Genomic DNA, 24,173 nt, shown 5'->3' on the forward strand with positions numbered 1-24,173 from the left:
CTTATGATGAAGGGAAGATTATTGATAAGCTCCTGAATATGGTTGTGTTGGGACTGGCTGCTCAGAAGTTAAACACACTCCCAATCACTTTGTCAGTGCCATCCCCAGCATTGCTTTCCAGTTTTGTAAGCCACTGCCACACACAGACCTTGGGGGTTTGTGCAGCAGAAAAAAATAATTCCAGGGAAAATTGGTCACAAAATGCTGCCATCAGAGTGTGAGATGTGTTCTGCGCTCAGGTAAATGAACTTCAACAGATTTTACTAAACAAAACACAGAGTATTAGAAAGAGTAAGAGAGAGTCTATCTGAGACAAAAACACACTTGGGCCACAGTTCTGTCATGTTCTAAAATCAACTTGAATCCTGTGTGGTTTAAATGCAAATAGCAGAGTATTTGAGTTGATGAAATTATGCTTTCAGATTTCAGCAGTGAGAGAAATATGGACAGTAATAGATCTAAAACAAATGGTGCTACCATTGTTTGAATGTTTGGTCGAAGGCTCAGTTAAGAGAATGCTGAGCTCATCACTAGATTCAGGCTAAGTGGGCAGCTGCAGTGACTGATCGAGTTGGAACTGGAAGTGCATGGATGCTGCCAAAATGATGGCCACAGTTTTGTTAAAGTTGAGATGAAGGAAACTTTGACTCATTCAAGTTTTAATGTCGGTCCTGCAATTGGATAGTTTAGCAATAGATTTGGATTTAAGCTGAGGAGTAGCTTTTAAATAATATTAAGCAGTAACATATTAATGGCATATATTCTCATGTATAATAAATCATGTACATATATCTTGTCTGATAAATATTCATTTTAATCTTACTCAGTAAAACCCACTACGGTATCATATTCTCTTGGATAGGGAGGAATCACAGTTATGGCATTTCCCACTTATCTCTAGCAGATGATGAATGAAGCACTTAAAAAAAATAAGTCTGGCCTTTGAAATTAAGGTGTGGTTAATTACAGATGACACACTGTTCAGAGGTTAAGATTTTCTGTAGCTTGCAGTGCTTGAACAATTAGTGTATTCATTTCTTTTAATACAAGACTTTTTCAATTAAGAAAAGGCCAACACACTATGAAAATCCTCCGCTTGCAACCTATATTAATAAAGAGCCTTTAACATATTAAATGTTTTAAGCCACTTCATTGAATTGTAAGAAGGCAAAATGTAAGACCAAGCCACCTAAGTTAATGTTCAGGTAAGTGACCAAAAACTTGATTTTAAAGGATTTAATTTGATTTTAAGTTTAAAGGAGAATTTACAGAGAGGAAAGAGACATAGCAAGATGGAACAATTTAAGGAGTGAATTCCGGAGCCTATGGCATATGCAGCTTAAGATACCATAGAATTGTTGTAGTATAGAACGATTCCATTGGGGTCATCATGTCTGCAGTGTCTCCTTGAATGAATAATTCACCTGGTGTCATTCATGACCTTCTCCCTGTAACCCTATCATTTTCCCTTTTCAGATAATAAGCCAAAATCTTCTTGAATGCCTCATTTAAACCGCCACCACCATCCACTGTCAAGCAGCACGTTGCAATTCTTGCTAGGTGAAAACATTCTGCTTGTGTCTCCATTGCTTCTTTTGTAAATTATCTGAAACCTGTTCTATCTTGTTCTTGATCGATCCACCAATGGGAACAGTTTATATGCACCTACTCTGTCAGATTTCTCATGCTGTAAATACTTCTAACAAATCCCGTCTCAACCTTCTTAAAGTAAAGCAATCCCATCTGGCACACAAAGCCTTCCCACTATCTGCAAGGCACAAATTAGGAATCTGATGGAAAATTTACTATGAGTCTTAGAGTCATAGATGGATAAATGCAGCTCCAAAACAACCAAAAACTCCATACCATCCAGGAGAAACCTAGTTATATGCGCAAGCCATTCCATTCCAGAAAAGTCAGCATATTCAAAAGCCAAAAGACCTGCAGCACCAAACAAATATTCAGGATAATTATGCATGAGTTGTCTATTGATCAAACAATTAACTTCCATGCTTCATGATTTGATCCATTTTTTCTTCCTTTTTCATTTCCTTTTCACTCAGTTCATTTTCTACAACCTTTACAGTTGAATGCAGCTGCACACAGGAACGAAAATGTTACTTTTATCTGTATCAATAATAGTTTAATTGGCACCCATCCATAACCTTTTACAGTTACTCCCTTCATCACCAATGCACATTGGAGTATTGTGCATCATCTGCACTTTATAAACCTGTGACCGCTACCATATAGATGGACAAGGACAGTAGTTATATAGGAACACCTCCAACTGTATATTCCACTCCAAACCACACACTATCCTACCTTGGAACTGTACCTTCATTCCTTTACTGTTATTGCATCGCCTCCTGTAATAGCACTGTGGGTGTACCTACCTGGACTGCAGCAGTTCAACAAGGTGACTTTTCACCAAAACTCAAGGGCATTTAGGGATGGACAAATAAATGCTGGCATAGCCAATGGTGCCCAAATCCAGTGAACATATTTACAATAAAAACTTATGCAATATATCTATATAACTGAATTAAATACGGAAAGTTCTGGAGACATGCAGCAAGTCCGTCAGCATGTCCAAGCAAGAAACAGAGTTAATGTTCCTTCAGTTTGGAAAACATCCATTCACTACTTATTTGAGTTCTGAAGACCCAAAACATTAACTCTTATTTCTCTCCATGGATGCTGCCAGTCCTGCTGAGATTTTCCAGTAATTTCTGTTTTGTTTCCTTAGCCACTGTTCTCTGTTTTCTGTCATTCAGCCAATTTTGTATTCATGGTGCTTCTGATCCCTTTTATTCCATGACTAATAGTTTTGCTCACAGTTTGTTTCTGCAGCACCATATTAATGGTTTGACCAGAAGAGTGTGAAATCCCTTACACTATTCAAAACGCAGCAGCTTGTTTCTAGATTTAGGTGACTTCTGTGCCAGTGCTATTGTGCTCAGGACCCTTACTGGGGAGGAAGGAACTTTCCAGTACAGCCATTCCCCTTCTGAATAGCAACTGCTTAGAAAAAAGTGAGGATAGGAGGTGAGACTGGAGAATTAGTAATTTAAAGAAGAGGCAGAAGAACTACACAGGTATTTTATATCAGTCTTCACTATGGAAGATAGAAGTAAGAAGTAAGCGGCAATAAATTAAAAAATGGAGGAGAGAGAGGAACTCAGAAAAATCACAATCACCAGAGAAGTGGTGATGTGCAGGTGCCAGTGTTGGACTGGGGTGGACAAAGTCAGAAGTCACACGACACCAGGTTATAGTCCAACAGGTTTATTTGAAATCACAAGCTTTCAGAGCGCTGCCCCTTTATCAGGTGAAGTGTCAGGTCACTTCAACTGACGAAGAAGCAGCACTCTGAAAGCATGCGTTTTCAAATAAACCTGTTGGACTTTAACCTGGTGTTATGTGACTTCTGACTTTGACCAGAGAAATGGTGCTGAGTAATTTAATTGTATGGCTGACAAGTGCTTAGGTCCTGATGGACTTCATCCTCAGATGTTGAAAGGAGTGACTAGTGAGTTGGTTGATGCATTAATTTTAATTTTCCAAAACTCACTTGATTCAGGATTCATTAGATTGGCAGGTAGCCAATGTAACTCTTTCATTCAAAATGGAGAGAGGCAGAAAGCAAGGACCACAGGCCAGTTAGCTTAACATCTGTCATAGAGATAATGTTAGAAGCTATTATTGAATAAGTTACTGCAGGATATTTGGTTAAATACAAGGTAATTGGGCACAGTCGGCATGGTCTTGTGAAAGGGATATCTCTTATGACTAATCTATCAGAGATTTACATGGTGATAACAGGGGACTCCGGATAAAGGATGGATGGATTGTAATTAGGTTTCCAGAAGGCATTTAATGAAGTGCCAGAGCAAGTTCATTGCAAATAATAAAAACTCATGATCTGGTAGGTAGCATACTGTTCTAGATAGAAGTATGGCTGGCAAACAGGAAGCAGAGAATAAGCATGTAAATGTCTTTGGCAAGATATAATGAATGGAGTTACACAGGTCCCAGTGCTGGGAACTCAACATTCACAATTCATATGACTTAGATTAAAAGACAGAAGGTATGGTTGTCAAATTTACTGACTGCACAAAGATAGGTGGGAAGGCTCCAAAAAGATATGTATGTTAAATGAGACGACAAGGATGTGGTAAATGGATTATAATGTGGGAAAATGTTAAGTTGCCTACTTTAGGAGGAAGAATTAAAAAGAAGCACATTATCTAAATGGTGAGATATTACAAAGCTCTGAGATGCAGGGAATTTGGTATTCTCATGCATGACTTACATGAAAGCAGAGCCAAACATATGTTGCTGGAAAAGCGCAGCAGGTCAGGCAGCATCCAGGGAACAGGAGAATCGACGCTTCGGGCATAAGCCCTTCTTCCTGAAGAAGGGCTTATGCCCGAAGCGTCGATTCTCCTGTTCCCTGGATGCGGCCTGACCTGCTGCGCTTTTCCAGCAACACATTTTCGGCTCTGATCTCCAGCATCTGCAGACCTCACTTTCTCCTTACATAAAAGCAGGTATGGCAACTAATTTGTCATTTAGCTTGAAGGAACTGAATATAAAAGTAGGGTGGTTATGCTGCAGTTATACAGGGCACTGGTGAGTCCACATCTGGTGTACAATGCACAGTAATGGTCAACTTATTTAAGAAAGGATGTAAATGCATTGGACATAGTTCGGAAATACCTGGAATGGGTAGGTGGGTGTATTAGGAAAGATTGGACAGACTGAGCTTGTATTTGGTAATGTTTAGAAGAGTAAGAGGTAGCTTGATCAAAAAACATAAAAGCCTGAACGGTCTTGACAGATTAGATATCAAAGGATGTTTTTTCTTATTGGAGAATCAAGAATTAGGGATCACTATTTTAATAACTAGGGTCACCTATTTAAAACAGAGATGAGGCAAAAGATTTTCTTTCAGATGGTTGTGAATCTTTAGAACTCTTTTTCTGAGAAGATATTGGAAGCAGTATTTCTAAATATTTTTAATACAAATATGAACAGATTCTCATTAAGAAAGGGGTGGAAATGTTTCAGGGGTAGGTTAAAATATGGATTTGAGGTTACAATCAGAACAGCCATGATCATATGTGATGTCGGAGGTTTATGGAGTTGAATGGACTACATCTACTCCTAATTTGTATGTTTGTGGACTCAAATTATATCATTTAACTCCGTCTTTGCCTCTCCACAGTCATCATATAACAGAGAGAAAAGTTGCTGGGGGCAGTAGACCAAGAATAGATCCATAGGGCCAGATTGTCGGGCTTGGTAATGATTCCCTACAAGCCCTCCTCTAGGCTGTGAATGAGCAGCTGAAGGTCTCCATACTGAGCATCAAGAAGAGGAGACCTCCCAGCCAGACCACTGCAGCCTAGATGGAGAGCACAGAGGAGGTCAACAGCCATGAGGTCATCCAAAGTATTTGGCTACATCACCTTAGTCTGAGCTCTGAAACCTAGAGTCAAGATGAGAGTGAGGCGAGGAACCTGAAGTTACATGCATGAACTGGTTCCTCTCAAGAAAGAAGGTAGGGCCAAATGGATCTCACGGTGAAGGATGAGCAGCTGCTGCACAGTTGGGAATTATACCTCAGGATGTTTCTGATGGAGACACTTTTCCTCTACCCCTCTGCTGTTAACATAAATGTTTCCAAGTACAGCAGCAACAGGTGAGTTTCCTGCCATTGTGCAGTACTATTACACCATGCCAGAGTGCACAAAGTTTCAAGCCAAAGGACACCTGACAAAATAATCTCAGGCAAAGGAATACTGGTTATCGATCATTGGTTTTGCATTGAGTACAGGGCATTGATGAGGCCACTTTTTAGAATACTGTGTTCAATTCTGGTCTCCCTGCTATAGAAAAATGTTGTGAAACTTGAAAGAGATCAGAAAAGATTTGTAATGATTTTATCAAGATTGGAGGGTTTCAGCTCCAGGGAGAGGCTGCATAGACTGAGCTTTGTTCACTGGAGCTTCGGAGACTGAGGAGTCACCTTTTGGAGGTTTATAAAATCATGAAAGGCATGGATAGGGTGAACAGCCAAGGTCTTTTTTTCCCAGGGCGGGGAGTCCAAAATTAAAGGGCACAGGTTTAAGGGAAGAGGGGAAATAATTAAAAGGAACCTTAGGAGCAACTATTTCATGAGGAGGGTGGTGCATGTATGGAAGAGCTGCCAGAGGAAGTGGTGGAGGCTGGTACAATTACAACATTTAAAATGCATTTGGATAGGTATTTGAATAGGAAGGGTTTAGAGCGATATGGGCCAATGCTGACATAGGGGATTAGATCAGTTTAGGATATGTGATCAGCACAGATGAGTTGGACTGAAGGACCTGTTTCCATGTTGTGTAACTCTATGACTCTGACACAAGTCTCCCACCATCTGGCATGGGGGTGTGTATACCATGTCATTGTTCCCAGAAAAAGTTAAGAAAATGCCACATAAGTCACATGCATGTTCATAAGTGTGATTGTTCCATTTTGAGACTCAAAGATTGTTGAATCATTTTATCATTTCATAACTGTTCTTTTCACTTAATTCTTCAGCTGCATTTTATATTTTCATGATAGTGTGGTTTGGTTTCAGATTGACTGCATGCTGCTTAAAGAGTTTATGCATATGTCGGTTCCACTGATCATCCTCATTTGGTGCCTCTCTACATTGGCACATGCACACATGGCCCTCCTCTTGATGTGTGAGAGATACCAGGAAAAAGTGAGTTCAGCTAAGATGTTCTCAGTGCTTACATAACATGTTTCTAAGAAATCTTTACGTTATTAGAAAATTTCCCAACTCCTTGGCATCTAAGGCTTCCTTCTCCTTGTCTTAAGCAGTTGGCTGCCATGGCTCACCTTCCTCATCATCAGACATATCCTTGGAGGATACAGTTCTCACCATCACATCCTCCTCTGCAGGGCTTCACTCTACAACATCAGGTTGTGCAATGCACTGGAAACTATGCTGATAGGTCATAACATATTTTAATTTTTGAGAACTTGTGTTCTAAATTGTAGGAATGATGTAGATATTTAAGTGTGATTATTTTTCTATTATATGTTAAGTGGAAGACATGACTTTTAGTTTCATTTTGGATTAGCTCTGTGAGTGGTGTTGGATGTCAGGTGATTTGCAAACTGCACATATACCATCTAGACAAGGTGCTTTAAAGTGGAGATAAGGTGACCATGCACTGAGGTTTGATTGTGTGTAATGTTGTTGTGGGGTTAAACATTTGTATCTTTCTTTCTGGTATTTGTAACAAGACCATTTCACACAGGTCTTGGACAGTGGTAAAGTAGTTGCTGTTTTGTCTCTTGTGTGAAATAAACTTTTTCATGTTGTTTTGTTAAAAGTACATTTGCAGCCTTTCGTGTGTATGCTTAGCGACTGACCTCCAAGGTAAAAAGAATAATGAGAATAAAACTTATGGTCTGTGAAGCCAGGTTTCCCTCTGAAATCTGACTTTCCCTGTATTGCTATTAGCTTGGGTACTAACAAGAGCATGACAATCAGTGGTACTTGAGCAGAGATGTCGCAGAGTGCCTCCTGATCTGCCCAGACATCTAATCTCATCTTCAGTAGATCACTAAGGCTTGTCAGTGATGGCCATGGTGGATGTCTGTCTATTGTTATCTCATTTCACAGGCTATGTGTGTAGATTCTCACCAAGGTCATTAACCATCACTTGAGATGGCAACCTTGATTTCTCAGAAGCCAGTCATCCAAAGATTCTAGGCCAATGAAATTCCTGGCACCTAAGAATGGCTGTGTATATGTGAATTGTGACTGACTTGTTTTGATAGAATTCTGGAGATCATGCACACACTTGCATTCTCCTTTGTTTATGATCACACATAATCTGCATTTGGATACCCTTTCCTATTGACAAATACCTCTGGCTGTCCAAATGGAGCTTTTATTGCCAAGTGTGTGCAATTGGTTACCCTTGAATATCTGGAAATTCCAGCAATGGTGTTAATTGAGATAAACTAATGGGCATGCCATAATATGGCATTTGTAAAAACATTATGCAGTGATGGGGTGCAGGCTGTTAAATTCCACTCAGGTTTGTCATGATACCTGGAATGAACCAGAAGTGAAGAAATTCAAGACCAATGTTACTTACATCGAGTGGCCGTCAAAACATTTGGAAGCATGACATGAGTATGTCACACAGGGTTGTGACCGTCTCTTTTGTTAGGTGCAGTCTTCTTTGGTCCTAGCATTAGGACATGAGTGTTATTAGATTAGATTACTTACAGTGTGAAAACAGGCCCTTCGGGCCAACAAGTCCACACCGACCCGCCGAAGCGCAACCCACCCATACCCCTACATTTACCCCTTTTAACCTAACACTACGGGCAATTTAGCATGGCCAATTCACCTGACCCGCACATCTTTGTGACTGTGGGAGGAAACTGGAGCACCCGGAGGAAACCCACGCAGACACGGGGAGAATGTGCAAACTCCACACAGTCAATCGCCTAAGTCGAGAATTGAACCCGGGTCTCTGGCGCTGTGAGGCAGCAGTGCTAACCACTGTGCCACCGTGCCGCCCACTCTTACACTGGAGACACGATTGGCAACGATAGTGCCTTTGCCTATTTCTGCCTGCCTGTGGTTGCATGCACACAAAGCCCCTTGTGGACCAGAGGGTGCACCTGTCCCTGAACAACTTCCCTCCTCATTTTCTCCCTCCAGAATGCACAATTTCCATCGGAGAATGGTCTAACAATAAATTGATGAAGTGCACATACTTGTTTGTAGCACATTCTGAATAACCACTTCCCTGAAAAAATGTCCTCAGTTAGAAACTGAAATCAAAGTTAAACATTTCCATTTTCAGCAACAGTCTTTCTTCTGTTGAATATAGCCATGTTCCCATCCTGAGTCTTTATATCTGCTTTTACAACATGTCCTCATATCTGGCATTTATGTCGCTGTAATAAACATTTTTAAAATAGTGAGTGGGCTGTCAATTTCTGCCACTGCCACCCAACCTCTGAATTATAAAAGAGCAGCATGAATGAAGTTGGATTAGTGACCTGACATCACATTGTAATTTATGCATATGTGGCATGGCAACAGTCCTATTGGTATGTTTCCAATACCTTCAGAGGCAAATCATCAGCCTAGAAGTCAGCATAAGACTGGCCTCCAAAAGCCAGTCTAATAGGTGTCCATGATGTTGTATCATGATGTGAATTTAATCTATACATGAACACCTCCCGACCAACTGAGAGTCACAGTTGGTCAGTTAAGGGAAATGATGTGAAGGTGCATCCACTGAAGCTTCTTCAGACATCCTAGTCTGGCTGAAATCTCTCCAGTAGTCTCATTCTGACTCTAGTCTTTGTGAGAGACTAGGTTGACAAGGTGAGTGTTTCCTATTGCCTCAATCCAGTTATTCCTACGATGTAGTTCCATGGGTCCCAGAAGCCCTTGCACTCATTCATTCATTCACTTACATTAAAATTCCTGCTATGCCATCGACAGCTGCATGGCTGCCCTACTACTCTGTCAGTTCCAAGTCCTCTTTCCCCACAGGGGTCAAATCATATAGAAATGATGCCAGACTTCACTTTTCCTTTCTGTTGTGGGCTATAGTCTCCTGCAAGAGCACAGGTGAACACTTACTTTCCCCCGGAAGACAAAAAGAACATCTATCCAGCAGTCCACCAAGAATACCTATACATGAATAACTCTTGAATGTAACCATTGTCAAGGGATCATATGGGGGTCGGCAAAGATAACAAACACCCTCTCAGTGGAATGCAACCATTTTTGATAGGATATGCTGTGCTCACCCACCTTGCTCCTCACCGGTTGGTCACTCTCTCTTCACCAAACGTACCCCCTTGCACTACCATACATAAACCCAAATGAAAAGCGGCAGACTGAATAAATAATGATGCCCATATGACACTGCTTCTAGGTTCTTGGGGTGATTCTATGGCTGATGACCTCCTCTGCAATATCAGCACAGGTTGCTTTGTCAGAAAAGCTGATCTCCTCCTCCCATCCATTGGGAAGAAGACTTCCCACTTTGCTTTTGCCCATGTAACCTGCAGGAAGGCACTGCTGAACCATATGGCCCCCCCCAGAGTTTTCCTTCTTCCATTGTGGTTGTCAGTTTCCATTCAATTCCTTTGTCACCAGGAAAATAGTAAAGTAGAGGCTCTTGGAAGGTAGGCAGGCTGTAACTCCTGGCTGAAAGGGAGCAGTGATTGCAGGGCTAGCTGTCCATTACGTATGGCATCAACAGCTGCTGTGACATCAGCTAATGGAGTCAAATCAGTTTTCTAATATTCTAACAGAGCAATACTATCATCTTTTATTCAGGGGAAAAAAAATTAGCAACAGTACTGAAATGACATCATCTGCCAATGTTGTACAGATGTTACTTCCAAACCCCGGTTTAAGCTATAACAATTGACAGTAACATAAATTTGATACATTTTATGTGAAATTCTTCATCACCAATATTTCAGAATGGGTTGATTGCAAACTGTCATCCTGTTTCACAACATGCCAGATTTTTAAAAAATTCACTATCATGCACTAATGCTATTGATCATTTTTCATCCCGTGATATCAAAAAATTAATAAAAGCCAATAAAAACTGCTAAAAATGTATTTTGTTTAACGTCATACTATTCAACAAAATGCTCATGAAATCCTTCAGATTTTACAGGAGGAAGGAAAAGTTACAGGGATTTTGCTCAGTTGTCAATAATTTCACTGGTGCTTATCATATTATGAGTCTGTAGCTTTACCTCCAATGGCAGATGTAAGTCTTTAGTAAACATCTTCCATGAAACATGACAGTTGAAGTTAATAATTATCAAAGCAAGAACTGAACAGCAAATAGTGTTAATTGGATTTCTTTGCAGTTGTCCTTGAAAAGATTACAAAATGTCCTTTTGTCCTGGTGCTCTTTTAGTTGAATTTAATGAGTTTGATATTACAAAGTCCATACTCTAAAGTTTCATAGATTAATATCTTGTAACATTTTAATTCACTGTGTTAAGGTCATTAGTAAAGAAAGAAAAAGGATGAGGCAACAGTGGAGCAGGTGGGAGTAGGCACCAATAAAAAAAGTGTTGATCAGATCTTTAACTGTTTAAGATGTGCTTTAAGACAATATTTTATTTAGCCAATAAAGTACTTTTTACTATATTTTTGATTAAGTATGTAATTTATTTCAATAACACTTTATAAAGTAAAATTCCTCTCTGACAAAAATTGAATTTTTAAGTTTTATGTATTTTCCCTGTTTAATGAGTCATAGACTCAGCAATGCCTTTTCTTGTAATAAAGGTGCAAAGTTCACTTAAGTATATGTAGCAAAGTGTGAAGCATTCTGGCAATTTGTTCATTTCATTATCATTTTCCCAAGTCTGGTACCAGGTGGTACATATGCAAAATTAACAAATAGAACTGAGGGAACTGCTTTGATTCCTGTCACGTGCTCCACATTTTTGCCAGATTGGCAAGAAAGGATTTGATTAACATCAGATGCATTGATTGGCTCGATTTAGCAAAGATTGCTATTCAATTGTTCATAAAAACAGTACTTTAACCTGTACTCTGTCTAATTAGCAGGCATTGTTTCTTAACTTACAAGCAAAAACAGAAGCTACTTGTAATTTGTAGGAGAGGGGTGAATGGGTGTTTTAGGTGGCCAGCACGGTGACTCACTGGTCAGCACCAGAGATCCTGAGGACCAGAGTCAGCATTCAGCAAGCGAACTTGCAGCCCGAACCTCAACCTGATTATAAATCTTCTCAAAAATCGCTCCTCCATTCCATTTGTATCATCTCATTTTTCAACATATCTTTCTTTTCTTTGGTATTGCTGAAAAAGTCACATTTTGTGAAAGCTTTATATTTTGCATTCATAAGAACAATTCATAACAAGTACCAGTGTAAAGGAAAAACAAAATTTATACCGTATGAGAAAAATGTGCTGATAGTTTGACAGATTCTGATTGGGAGAAGCATAACCATGGGAAATTAACCAGTTTGTTTATGAGTGACAGTTAACTATCAAGTTTAAAGTTGTACAAACTTTAAACCAAACAGATTGACTCTAACTGCTCAAGACATCCTGAAAAATGAACCAGAAAATAGCTTCCACCTGTTGAGTTGAAACAGATGCAATGTCAAAATATGATTCAATCTGCCAAGAAATCCCTTTTTATTAATGCTGTTTCACATTGGTAATTTGCATGGTGTTCATCAATAACAGGATACTGCATTCAAGCCAAAAGATTGTTCTGCCAAGAGCAATGTGTTTTTTGAATTTCAATGCCAGTGTGATGCTAGAAATGTAGGTTGCATATCACAAAGACTGGTGGATTGATCATAGAACATTTCCCTTTTAGTTGTTCACAACGGACAAGTATACTCATCATGCCTAACTAGTTTGTGTTTGCAAAACCCAAAACACAGTACCCAACATTACATTTGATTCTGAAATTGGAATGCAATTGTTAAGTGATCCTTAATGAACTAAAAATTGCAATAATGTAGGATTGCTTCTGGAAATTTGTGTTATTTAGATGTTCTTAGTGGAATGTTAAATAATTCATATTAAAGAACCACTTCATGGCCAGGTTCATTGCTTCAATTGCTTTCTTAAAGACATCTAGCTGATCAGTGGAGCATTATCCATTTGCTTCATGATTTGTAATGCACATTGATTATTCTCTTTCTAACCTTGTTTGAAACATAGTAAAAAAATTCCTTGATAATTTCGTAAATTAACTTTTCATTATCAAGGAGCACATTGAACCTACGGCAGTGAGAAGGCTATTCAGCGTTTATGACCTTTTCATGCTGCACAGGGTCTTCCTCCCATTTTGACTCCATCTTCCGATTCTGCTCCTCTATCTCTCTCTTCCCTTCTCACTCTAACAGCACGGAGACAGATCCTTCGGTCCAACCCACTTGCGCAGACCAGATATCCCAATCTGACTTCGTCCCATTTCTGCTGACCTTCGTCCTACATGAGAGCAATGGTGCTTCCTTTTCAATTGCATCAATGTTTAAACCTTCCAGATGGCAAAGAGAACTCATTTTTTTCTCAGTGTTTTATCTGTTATTCTCGTTATTCTGGATTTGCCGAATCTAGCTGTCGTCTCTCTTTGAGGATTACAGTTACGTTCTCCTTCTCTGAAGATTGAATTTTCATTTATACCTAGATGGATTGTTCTTACGAATCGTACACGTGTTATTCAGTACATCCTGTATGATTTCATCACTTGACCTGGTGACGATGGTGAATTAATGCCAAGAAATCTTTGGTATTTTATAATTTCAAAACAAGATTGCACCGGTTTCAGTCTGAAGGTTGTATATGTACACCCTCAAAACAAATAAAGAATGAAGACTGATCTCGGTCTTTATGCTGTGCGCAAACATGATTTAAAGCCTTGGTTAGCAAAATCCGAATATAACTTTGTATTTTGAAAAAGCTATGTAAATATGTCAATATAACATAATTCTCAACAATTGTATTTTTATTTGGTAAAGTCTAACTGCAATTTTAAAGGGGGTAAGGCGTGAGGTCAACCAGGGCTGGGTAATAAATGCTGGCCGAGCCACATCCCATAACTGAATTTTAAAAAGTCGCTAGGCTTTAAGCAGGAAGTATTTGAAAATGGAGAAAATTATTTGTTACAGGTGTTTATGTGAGAACTCTGAATAGAGAAATGTATTTCCTACAATTGTCCAAAGTGTCTATGTAATATATATCTTAGAAATGATCGTACAGATATCATATTTGTATTTCATACAAATTCGTAATCAAATAAATGAAACAGATTGCTGCAACAAGCTGAACGATACCTTGATAGAGTGTATGCAAATTAGGCAACAATGTGAGGCTCACCTTGTGTTCACTCCCTTCATGCAAACACACACTTGTTACCCCAGTTCGCCCTCTGCTCAGGTGTATCAGTATCAACACCCATCCTCATGTCTTACTGTATTTGATAAGAAGGCGCGGCATAAATAGCTGCAGGTGCTTACATGGTATCAATATGCTTCACAGAACTGCAGCTGAGACACGGAAGTATTCAGCGAACACGCCCAATATCTGGTGCTAACTTGGCAGTTGGGTGAACAGTTACGTCGTAGAGGTACATTGCTGAGTCCAGATGGGTTTGTTGACCTCCAAAGAAGCTAAAAGGAAACATGCTCGCATTTTGATGTTGGGCCTGGACGCAGCGGGTAAATCCACTTTGTTGTACAGATTAAAATTCGGAGATACTGAATTTTTCACATCCACCACTATAGGCTTCAACGTGGAAATGCTGGAGCATAGTAAAAGCGTTACCCTTACACTTTGGGATATTGGAGGACAGCACAAGATGCGACAGTTTTGGCCGTATTATTTTCAAGACACCGATGGGCTTGTTTTTGTTGTGGACAGTGCAGATAAGGAGCGGATGGAAGATTCCAAGAGAGAATTTGAACGGATGCTAAAAAACGACTGGTTGAAAGGCATTCCCGTGGTGGTCATAGCAAACAAGCAAGATCTTGCCGAAGCGCTGTCTACAGAGGAAATCACCAAACGTTTCCACATGAATAGATGGTGCTCAGATCGAGACTGGTATGTACAGCCATGCTGTGCCAAAACGGGGGAAGGGTTAACGGCAGCCACTAAGATGATAATCTCATACGTCAAAAAGAAAATGAACTCTAAAAGCGAAGAAACGGGCAGTGATATTCAAGAGGACAGGTTATAATTAATGTTCCAAACGTTGTAATATTGTGGTGATTCTTGATAATCTTTTCGATGAAACTACAAACACGAACGGTTCACCTATTTTGTAGTAATAGTGATTAGACTGAACCTAAAATCCGACGATTAAGAATTCTAAGGCTGCCAAATCGGAACAGATAAGAAAGAATATCGAAAGAAATTGTTGTCATCACATTGGTATTGCAGAAACTGTAGTTGCCATACCTTCAACTGCCTGGACCCGAAGCGGTTCATATCCATCTGAACACAGCTCCCACCCCCATCTTCTCCTTTCAAATGTCTCCTTAACACCTACATCCTTGATTGTTTCTGTCATCTGTACTAACATATTCTGATGTGGCGAGAGCCTCGCATCAAGCCTTTTGGTATGTTTACTTTAAAGTGTTATACAAATGCATGTTGATGGTGTGACAGGTATAATCTTTGTTACTTTAAAGGGGTCTGTGAGGTCAGTCTTTTAAATAAATTATTTTTAACTTCTGTCTCGAAATTTACAACTTAACGGCAACAGTTTATTCACTTATTCAAAAATCTTTATTGTCTCGTCAAAAAATTAGGGCGTCAAAGAATTGAAAATATATGATGAAGAATTCCTTGTAATTTAAGTACTTTGATGAAACTGTAATGACCATTAACCCCTGTCGCAGCACGAAATTCTTTGAATATGATGGGCCAGTTCCCAATGAAAGGCATTACATATGTTATGCATTTTGGAACGCTGCTTAAGTCTATCCAGTAAGAAAAGTGGGCCTAGCAAAGAGACGTGAATGCAAGTGACTCAGTCATGCTTCACCAACAAATACTGACAATTTCTAATCGATGTTAACCTAAAACTGATCCACATCGATGCAAAAATGACAACTGAAGTAACACCTGAATTGCAATCGCAGAGAAGGGTATAATGCATTACAGTAATTTATTCTCGCAGCTTCAATGCATAGCAAAGATACAACATATGGCCAGGAGTTTACAACCAACATTGATTTATAGCGTTTACCTTGTCGAAGGCTGCCCACAAAGATCTAGCATGGTGTGAACTTCCCTCTTCCCAGTGGAATATATACGGTGCTTGATAAAGGGGATTTTTGGCTGTGCATTTTTTTATCATTATGGAGAAATTTGACCCTGCAAAAACAGAAAGTTCCCTTCTCAGGGCCTGTGAGGCTGTTTTGTAGTAATTAGGAAGTTAGTATAGTCTCAATAAATAGTTCCATCTCATTCAACAAGTTGTAACTTTTTTTCAAGGTTTATTTTCAATGAGACTGATAACATAAGAGTGGAAGTTCTATTCAGTTCATAGATTTCCCATTTAGTGCAATCTGGCTATGTCATATCCTCTATGGTAACGTGGACTACAGACAGGAACATCTGGATATCCACGTTATTCTATGTAAGTGCAGCATTCTGAAATTCATGTCAGTTTAAGTGAACTATTGAGACCAAACACTGAAAGTTGCAGAGTCACTACAAGTCCAAAAGCCAGACCTGCAAGTTTTATTACGATGAAATAATTTCATTGCAGAAAAGACTTTGTCTCCTTGCCATATGTCACTTATTGAAGAAAACAATAACATGAAATCTAAAACCTGTCTATTGTAACCAGGATGCAAATTTGTGATAGGCAAGATATACAACCAGTAGAATCTTATGAATTAGTGGAGTTTTTTATTCGATAAGGACTACTTCAAACTTGCTAGTTTCAAATGTACACACACAAAAAAATTCCACTTTGTTATAAACTCTGCTGTCACAGGCAACAGAATCATGAAAGCACCAAAGACTCACATGAACTGTTATATGCTTTTGCCAATTTTGCAATTCCCCTTACAAAAGCTATTAGCAAAAATCATGTCAGCTTTTTCATAACTGACACAAAATTGGAAAATGTTTGTATACAAAGTAATCTTAATTATTTTTGTAATGATTTCTATTACTTTTTTTTAGAAACTGAAGTAAATAATCAATTTCATTATATCATACAGAATAAAATTGTGCTTCACCAATGCAATTTCCCATTGAGTACAAATTTGAAAACTATTATTCCAATAACAGTATATTCTATCCATATTTGAATATCTCTTCTCTAAGGTCATAGGAGCAAGAATTGCAATAGGCTACAATGATCCTTGGGCATTCTCTACCATTCAATAAGATCACGATTAACCTACAACCTAAACTTCACTCTGCTGCCCTGTCTCCACATCTCAATTCTTTTGGCGTCTAAAGAGCTATTTCAGTCTTGAATGTGTTTAACAACTGGGCATTCACAGCACTCAGCAATTCCAATAATTGAAAATTGAATTAAGGAATTTTTCATCTCAGTCCGAAATAGTTGATGTCTAATCCTGTGACATTGTCCCTAGTTCCTATTCTCCAAAGAGAACAGACTCGCAGTAGCTATCATGTAAAGCATGTAATAATCTTATATCTTTCAATAACATCCCTTCTTAAACTTTTAAACAAAATATATCCATATCCTACTCAATCTCTCTTGAGAGGACAACCCTCTCATACAGAAATCAATCTTATGAACCTTTGTTGGATTCCCTAACAGGCAAATATGTAAGTAGATCGAAATTGTACACAGCACTCAAGTGTAGCCTCACTGAGGACCTGTACAATTGACTTGAGATTCTTCCACTGCAAATCCTATTGAATACAGGTATCCAAACCATTTCCCTTCTGCACTGATTGTTGTTTCTGCAACTTAACTTTATAATTTATTTACAAATAAAAGTTCCCTCTCAACCGTGCATCTACGCAAAATTTCCAATGCAGGTCACACACACATTGGCTCCTTTAAGTTACCATATACAGCTGAGCAAAATAATTTGTATTACTTGTTTACTGACAAACGTTTTTTTTAAATAATGAAGTTTGGAACAGACTTAGATTGAAAAAAGTGGCTTACAATTTTTCCAAAAATCATGTTAAGCTTGAGGGTCAATGGGCAGGAGAAGGAGGCATTGAGAACTCAGAAAAAGCTTACCAAGAAATGTAGTAGTAAATAAAGATATATACAAAACTTTTTAATTTGTCTGCTAATATCTTGATTACCATCAACCTATTCTCACACACCAATATTGACCCTTTCCCATTTTGCCTATCTTTTCTAAAGAGCATGTGTCCTGGAATATTTCTTTCTCAATCTTGTTCACCCTGCAATTAAATCTCAATAATGGCCACTATATCAAACACATCCACCTCTATCTGTATCATCATTTGTTTCTCATTAAAAATGCTTTATGCATTCAGATAAAGTGCCATTTTAAACATAGCATTTTCTGATTCTTTCTTCTACGTGACAGTAAAGCAATTTCTTACACGTTTTTTTCTTGTGTGTATGGCCTTTGAATTCTTTTTTTATGCCTGCTGGCAATGGCTCACCTACCATTCTTTGAAAAAGAGATTATTTAACTTAAATAAAACTCATATCCACATAAGTGAACATTCCACATTAAATGGGGATTTCAAGATGTAAAATGTTTTCCCCTTAATCACACATGAGGATTTTCATGTTCATTTGTATTTACCCGCCAGTCGTGACAAATAATTGATTTACCTTCATGAAGCTTTTTGATTGATTAAGAGCAGATCGAACTAAACTAGGCATCCATCAGATGCTTTGGACCAACTGCAGTAGGAGAATTAACCTCAATCACAACCTTTAAACCTGTTGGACCAACTTCATTGTCATAGAGTCTTGGAGATGTACAGCATGGAAACAGATCCTTCGGTCCAACCCGTCCATGCCGACCAGATATCCCAACCCAATCTAGTCCCACCTGCCAGCACCCAGCCCATATCCCTCCAAACCCTTCCTATTCATATACCCATCCAAATGCCTCTTAAATGTTGCAATTGTACCAGCCTCCACCACTTTCTCTGGCAGCTCATTCCATATCTGTACCACCCTCTGTGTGAAACGGTTGCCCCTTAGGTCTCTTTTATATCTTTTCCCTCTCACCCTAAACCTATGCCCTGTAGTTCTGGACGCAACAGTGGCCTAACCAATGTCCTGTACAGCCGCAACATGACCTCCCAACTCCTGTACTCAATACTCTGACCAATAGAGGAAAGCATACCAAATGCCTTCTTCACTATCCTAACTACCTGCGACTCCACTTTCAAGGAGCTATGAACCTGCACTCCAAGGTCTCTTTGTTCAGCAACACTCCCTAGGACCTTACCATTAAGTGTATAAGTCCTGCTAAGATTTGCTTTCCCAAAATGCAGCACCTTGCATTTATTTGAACTCAACTCTATTGGCACTTATCAGCCCATTGGCCCATCTGGTCCAGATCCTGTTGTAATCTGAGGTAACCCTCTTCGCTGTCCACTACACCTCCAATTTTGATGTCATCTGCAAACTTACTAACTGTACCTCTTATGCTCGCATCCAAGTCATTTATGTAAATTACAAAAAGTAGAAGACCCAGCACCGATCCTTGTAGGCACTCCACTGGTCACAGGCCTCCAGTCTGAAAAACAACCCTCCACCACCACCCTCTGTCTTCTACCTTTGAGCCAGTTCTGTATCCAAATGGCTAGTTCTCCCTGTATTTCATGAGATCTAACCTTGCTAATCAGTCTCCCATGGGGAACCTTGTCAAACGCCTTACTTAAGTCCATAAAGATCACATTACCGCTCTGCCCTCATCAATCCTCTTTGTTACTTCTTCAAAAAACTCAATCAAGTTTGTGAGACATGATTTCCCATGCACAAAGCCATGTTGACTAGCTCCCCACAGAGTGCTTGTGTACACCTGATCAGGTCCTGGAGATTTATCCACCTTTACCTGTTTCAAGACATCCAGCACTTCCTCCTCAGTAATCTGGACATTTTGCAAGATGTCACCATCTATTTCCCTACAGTCTATATCTTCCATATCCTTTTCCACAGTAAACACTCATTTTGATGCAAAATGATGCAAAATACTCATTTAGTGTATCCCCCATTTTCTGCCGCTCCACACAAAGGCCGCCTTGCTGATCTTTGAGGGGCCCTATTCTCTCCCTCGTTACCCTTTTGTCCTTAATGTATTTGTAATCATTAACACAGATGATCACTCTGGTTCAGTATTGCTCGAAGTAGATATATGTTCTTGAAGCTTTCAATCTCACACACCTCAGGACAAATGGAAGAATGCCAAATTTCAAAGGAGTCAATAATTCATATTACACTTTAAAAATTCTTTCACAAGATGTATTTATTATCCATTCCCTTATTGTCCTTGAGAAGGTGATCATGTGCTGCCTTCTTGATCTGCTGCAGTTCATGATGGATAGGTGCAACCATAATACTTTTAAGAAGAGTGTTCCAGGATTTTGACCCACAATGAAGAAACAATGATATATTTCTAAATCAGAATGGTGAGTGTCTTGAAGAGGAACTGGCAGATGCTGTCAGACTTATTTATCTATTGCCATGGTCCTATTAAGTGGTCAATGTTCCAGGTTTGGAAGCTGTTGAAGCTTTTTCTGAGTTAGTGCAGTGCACCTTGTAGATGGTACACAACACTGCCACTGTGTGTCATTGTAGATGGAATTCCAATCAAATGGACTGCTTTTTTCTCGACAGCGTTAAGCACCTTGAGTCTTGCTGGAACTGCACTCATCTAGTCAAGTGGAGAATACTCCATCATATCTCTGACCTGTATCTTGTAGATGGTGAACAGGCTTTAAGCAGTCTGGAAGTGACTTCAGTCTCTTAGCTGCTCTAATAGCCACCGTATTTTTTGTGATTTGTCCAGTTCAGTTTCTGGTCAATGTTGATAATGGGGGATTCATTATTGGTAACATTATTATAGAGTCATAGAGATGTATAGCACGGAAACAGACCCTTCAGTCCGACTCATCCATGCCGACCAGATATCCTAAACTAATCTAGTCCCATTTGCCAACACTTGGTCCATATCACTCTAAACCCTTCCCACTCATACACCCATCCAGATGCCTTTTAAATGCTGTAATTGTATCAGCCTCCACCACTCTCTCTGGCAGCTAATTCCACACACACACACCACTCTCTGCATGAAAAAGTTAACCCTTAGGTGCCTTTTAAACTTTTCCCCTCTCACCCGAAACCTATGCTGTCCAGTTCTGGACTCCCTCACCCTAGGGAAAATACCTTGTCTATGTACCCTGTCCATGCCCCTCATGATTTTATGAACCTCTATAAGGTCACCCCTTAGCCTCTGACATTCCAGGGAAAACAGCCCCAGCCTATTTAGTCTCTCCCTATAGCTCAAACTCTCCAACCATGGCAACATCCTTATAAATCTTTTCTGAGTCCTTTCAAGTTTCATAACATCCTTCCAATAGGAGGGAGACAAGAACTGCACACAATGTTCCAAAAGTGGCCTAACCACTGTCCTGCAACATTACCTCCCAACTCCTATACTTGATGCTCTGACCAATAAAGCATACCAAATGCCTTCTTCACTATCCTATCTACCTGCGAGTCAACTTTCAGGGAATTATGAACCTGCATTCTAAGGTCTCTTTGTTCAGCAACACTCCACAGAACCTTACCATTAAGTGTGTAAGTCCTGCCCTGATTTGCCTTTCCAGAACGCAGCACCTTGAATGTCGAGAAATGATTGTTACATATTCTCTTGTGGGAGATGGTTTTTGCCTGAGCAATATAATGGGAATGTAATGATGATTAAGAATTACAGTAACAACTAATTTAAACTTATTAGCCAGTCCTGAAATGTGGCTTGCTTACACTTACTAAGAGCAATATACAGGATTGATCCTCTTCAGGAAAAAAGAAACACATCCAGACATTGCATCGTTTGAAATAAACAAAAGCATGAAAGACAACTGTTCCCTTCTGCATTTGCAATGAAATTCCTCAAGTAATCAAGAGACAACTTGCCAACCAATCAGCACATGTTTCTCATGGAGTATAAACTATTGTTCCTTTAGGAATGCGGTGTGCTTGTATCTCTCCTAATGAGCAAAATATTAAAAGCTTTGATAGCAAGACTTTTTCTCAGCCATATTCAAATCTTGTTTTACCAATGAACTTCTTTGAGAAGGAGACCAAACAGGTGAATGAGGGTAAAGCAGTTGATGTGATGTATATGGATTTCAGTAAGGCAATTGATAAGGTTCCCCACAGTAGGTTATTGTACAAAATATGGAGGCATGGGATTGAGGGTGATTTAGCGGTTTGGATCAGAAATTGGCTAGCTGGAAGATGACAGAGGGTGGTGGTTGATGGGAAATATTCATTGTGGAGTTCAGTTACCAGTGGGGTACTGCAAGGATCCACTATTGGGTGCACTATTGTTTGTCAATTTTATAAACGTCTTGGATGAGGGCATAGAAGGATGGGTTAGTAAATTTGCGGATGACACTAACGTCGGTAGAGTTGTGGATAGTGACAAAGTATGTTGTAGGTTACAGAGAGACATAGATAAGCTGCAGAGCTGGGTTGAGATGTGGTAAATGGAGTTTAATGTGGAAAAGTGTGAGGTGATTCACTTTGGAAAAAGTAACAGGACTGCAGAGTCCTGGGTTAATGGTAAGATTCTTGGTAGTGTAGATGAACAGAGAGATCTCGGTGTCCAGGTACATAGATCCTTGAAAGTTGCCATCTAGGTTGATAGGGTTGTTAAGAAAGCATACGGTGTGTTAGCTTTTATTGGTAAATTAGATTACATTAGGTTAGATTACATTACAGTGTGGAAACAGGCCCTTCGGCCCAACAAGTCCACACCGACCCGCCGAAGCGTAACCCACCCATACCCCTACCCTACATTTACATTTTACCCCTTACTTAACATTACAGGCAATTTAGTATGGCCAATTCACCTGACCTGCACATCTTTGGACTGTGGGAGGAAACCGGAGCACCCGGAGGAAACCCACGCAGACACGGGGAGAACGTGCAAACTCCACACAGTCAGTCGCCTGAGGAGGGAATTGAACCCAGGTCTCTGGTGCTGTGAGGCAGCAGTGCTAACCACTGTGCCACCGTGCCGCCCACGGAACCATGAGTTTCGGAACCATGAGATCATGCTGCAGCAGTACAAAACTCTGGTGTGGCCACATTTGGATAATTGCACACAGTTCTGGTCACCGCTTTACAGGAAGGCTGTGGAAGCTTTGGAAAGGGATTAAAGGAGATTTACTAGGCTGATGTCTGGTATGGAGGGAAGGTCTTACGATGAAAGGCTGAGGGACTTGAGACTGTTTTCCTTAGAGAAAAGGTTGAGAGGTGACTTAATTGAGACATATAAGATAATCAGAGGGTTAGATAGGTTGGACACTGAGCCTTTTCCCTCAGATGGCAATGGCTAGCACAAGGGGACATAGCTTTAAATTGAGGGGTGATAGATACAGGACCGATATCAGAGGTAGTTTCTTTACTCAGAGAGTAGTAGACTCACCAACTTTAAGGGCATTTAAATAGGCAGACGGACGAGAATGGAATAGTGTGGGTTAGACAGGCTTCAGATTGGTTTCACAAGTCGGCGCAACATTGAGGGCCGAAGTGGACATTTGGTCCACTTACTGCGCTGAAAAAAATACTCCGATTCAACTCCAGTTGAATAGGATGCAAAAAGTAGCAATGAAAATACACACCTGAAAATAAGGTTCCAACTCAGTGAAAATGAAACTGAAAATAATTGTTGCATTGTGAAAAAGGTAAGCATATGATAGAGAGAGCTAAGCGACACCACAATCAACTGATCAGACCTGTAATCCTTACACATTCAATGAAGAATAGTGGAGGTCAAATAAACAATTAATGGGAGGTACCTCCAAGAACATCCCACTCTTCAAAGATACTAGAGCTCAATTTTCAAGTCTGAAGCATTTCCCTAATTATCTTTATCCAAAGGTAATCAGTGCATGATCTTTTTAGTCCTTGTCCTAAGATCCACACCATCATAAATACTTGACATCAACCAATTTGATTAATTCTATGTGACATCAGGAAACAGCTGAGTCCATTGGACACAGGAAAGATTACAGACCCCTGTGAAATCCAGGTGATAGTTCTGTCACTGTCAATTATAATTGTAACATTGGGATTAACTCTGCAAAATTACCCAGATGTGTTCTGCTCAAATTGCACCTAAATTGTGCCAATTGCTGTCCATTTACCCAATTCCAATCATCAGCAGTATCATGGAAGAAGTTATCAACAGCCCCACATACTATGAGTAATCTGCTCACTGCTACTCAGTTTAGAATCCACTGGAATTATTCGGCTCTAGTCCATAGGTGTGATGAGAATAACTACACCTAACATAAAGGTAACATTTGACCAAGTGCAGTACTGCAAGCTTTGTTAAAATGAAGACAATGACATTTGGGGAGGAAATTCTCCAATGGCTGGTGT

At 39.7% G+C, this 24,173-nt stretch overlaps 1 protein-coding gene and 1 long non-coding RNA gene across 2 annotated transcripts in view; both read left to right on the forward strand.

Annotated features, from left to right (window-relative positions):
• Positions 1-7,104, forward strand: part of LOC122555870 (uncharacterized) — a 36,581-nt gene extending 29,477 nt beyond the window's left edge. The window contains exons 3-4 of the long non-coding RNA XR_006313380.2: positions 6,629-6,757; positions 6,877-7,104. This is a non-coding gene — a long non-coding RNA (uncharacterized LOC122555870). The remainder of the gene's footprint in view (positions 1-6,628; positions 6,758-6,876) is intronic.
• Positions 7,105-14,155: 7,051 nt separating this feature from the next.
• LOC122555867 (ADP-ribosylation factor-like protein 14) lies at positions 14,156-16,780 on the forward strand. Its single transcript, XM_043702094.2, has one exon. It carries the CDS (start codon positions 14,205-14,207, stop codon positions 14,793-14,795), a length of 591 nt encoding a protein of 196 aa, XP_043558029.1. The 5' UTR covers positions 14,156-14,204; the 3' UTR covers positions 14,796-16,780.
• Positions 16,781-24,173: the final 7,393 nt, after the last annotated feature.

Source organism: Chiloscyllium plagiosum, unplaced genomic scaffold (genome assembly GCF_037043375.1).
Source record: "Chiloscyllium plagiosum isolate Xiang-an unplaced genomic scaffold, Cpla_swu_hap1 HiC_scaffold_13, whole genome shotgun sequence".
In the NCBI taxonomy this organism is placed as follows: Eukaryota; Metazoa; Chordata; class Chondrichthyes; order Orectolobiformes; family Hemiscylliidae; genus Chiloscyllium; species Chiloscyllium plagiosum.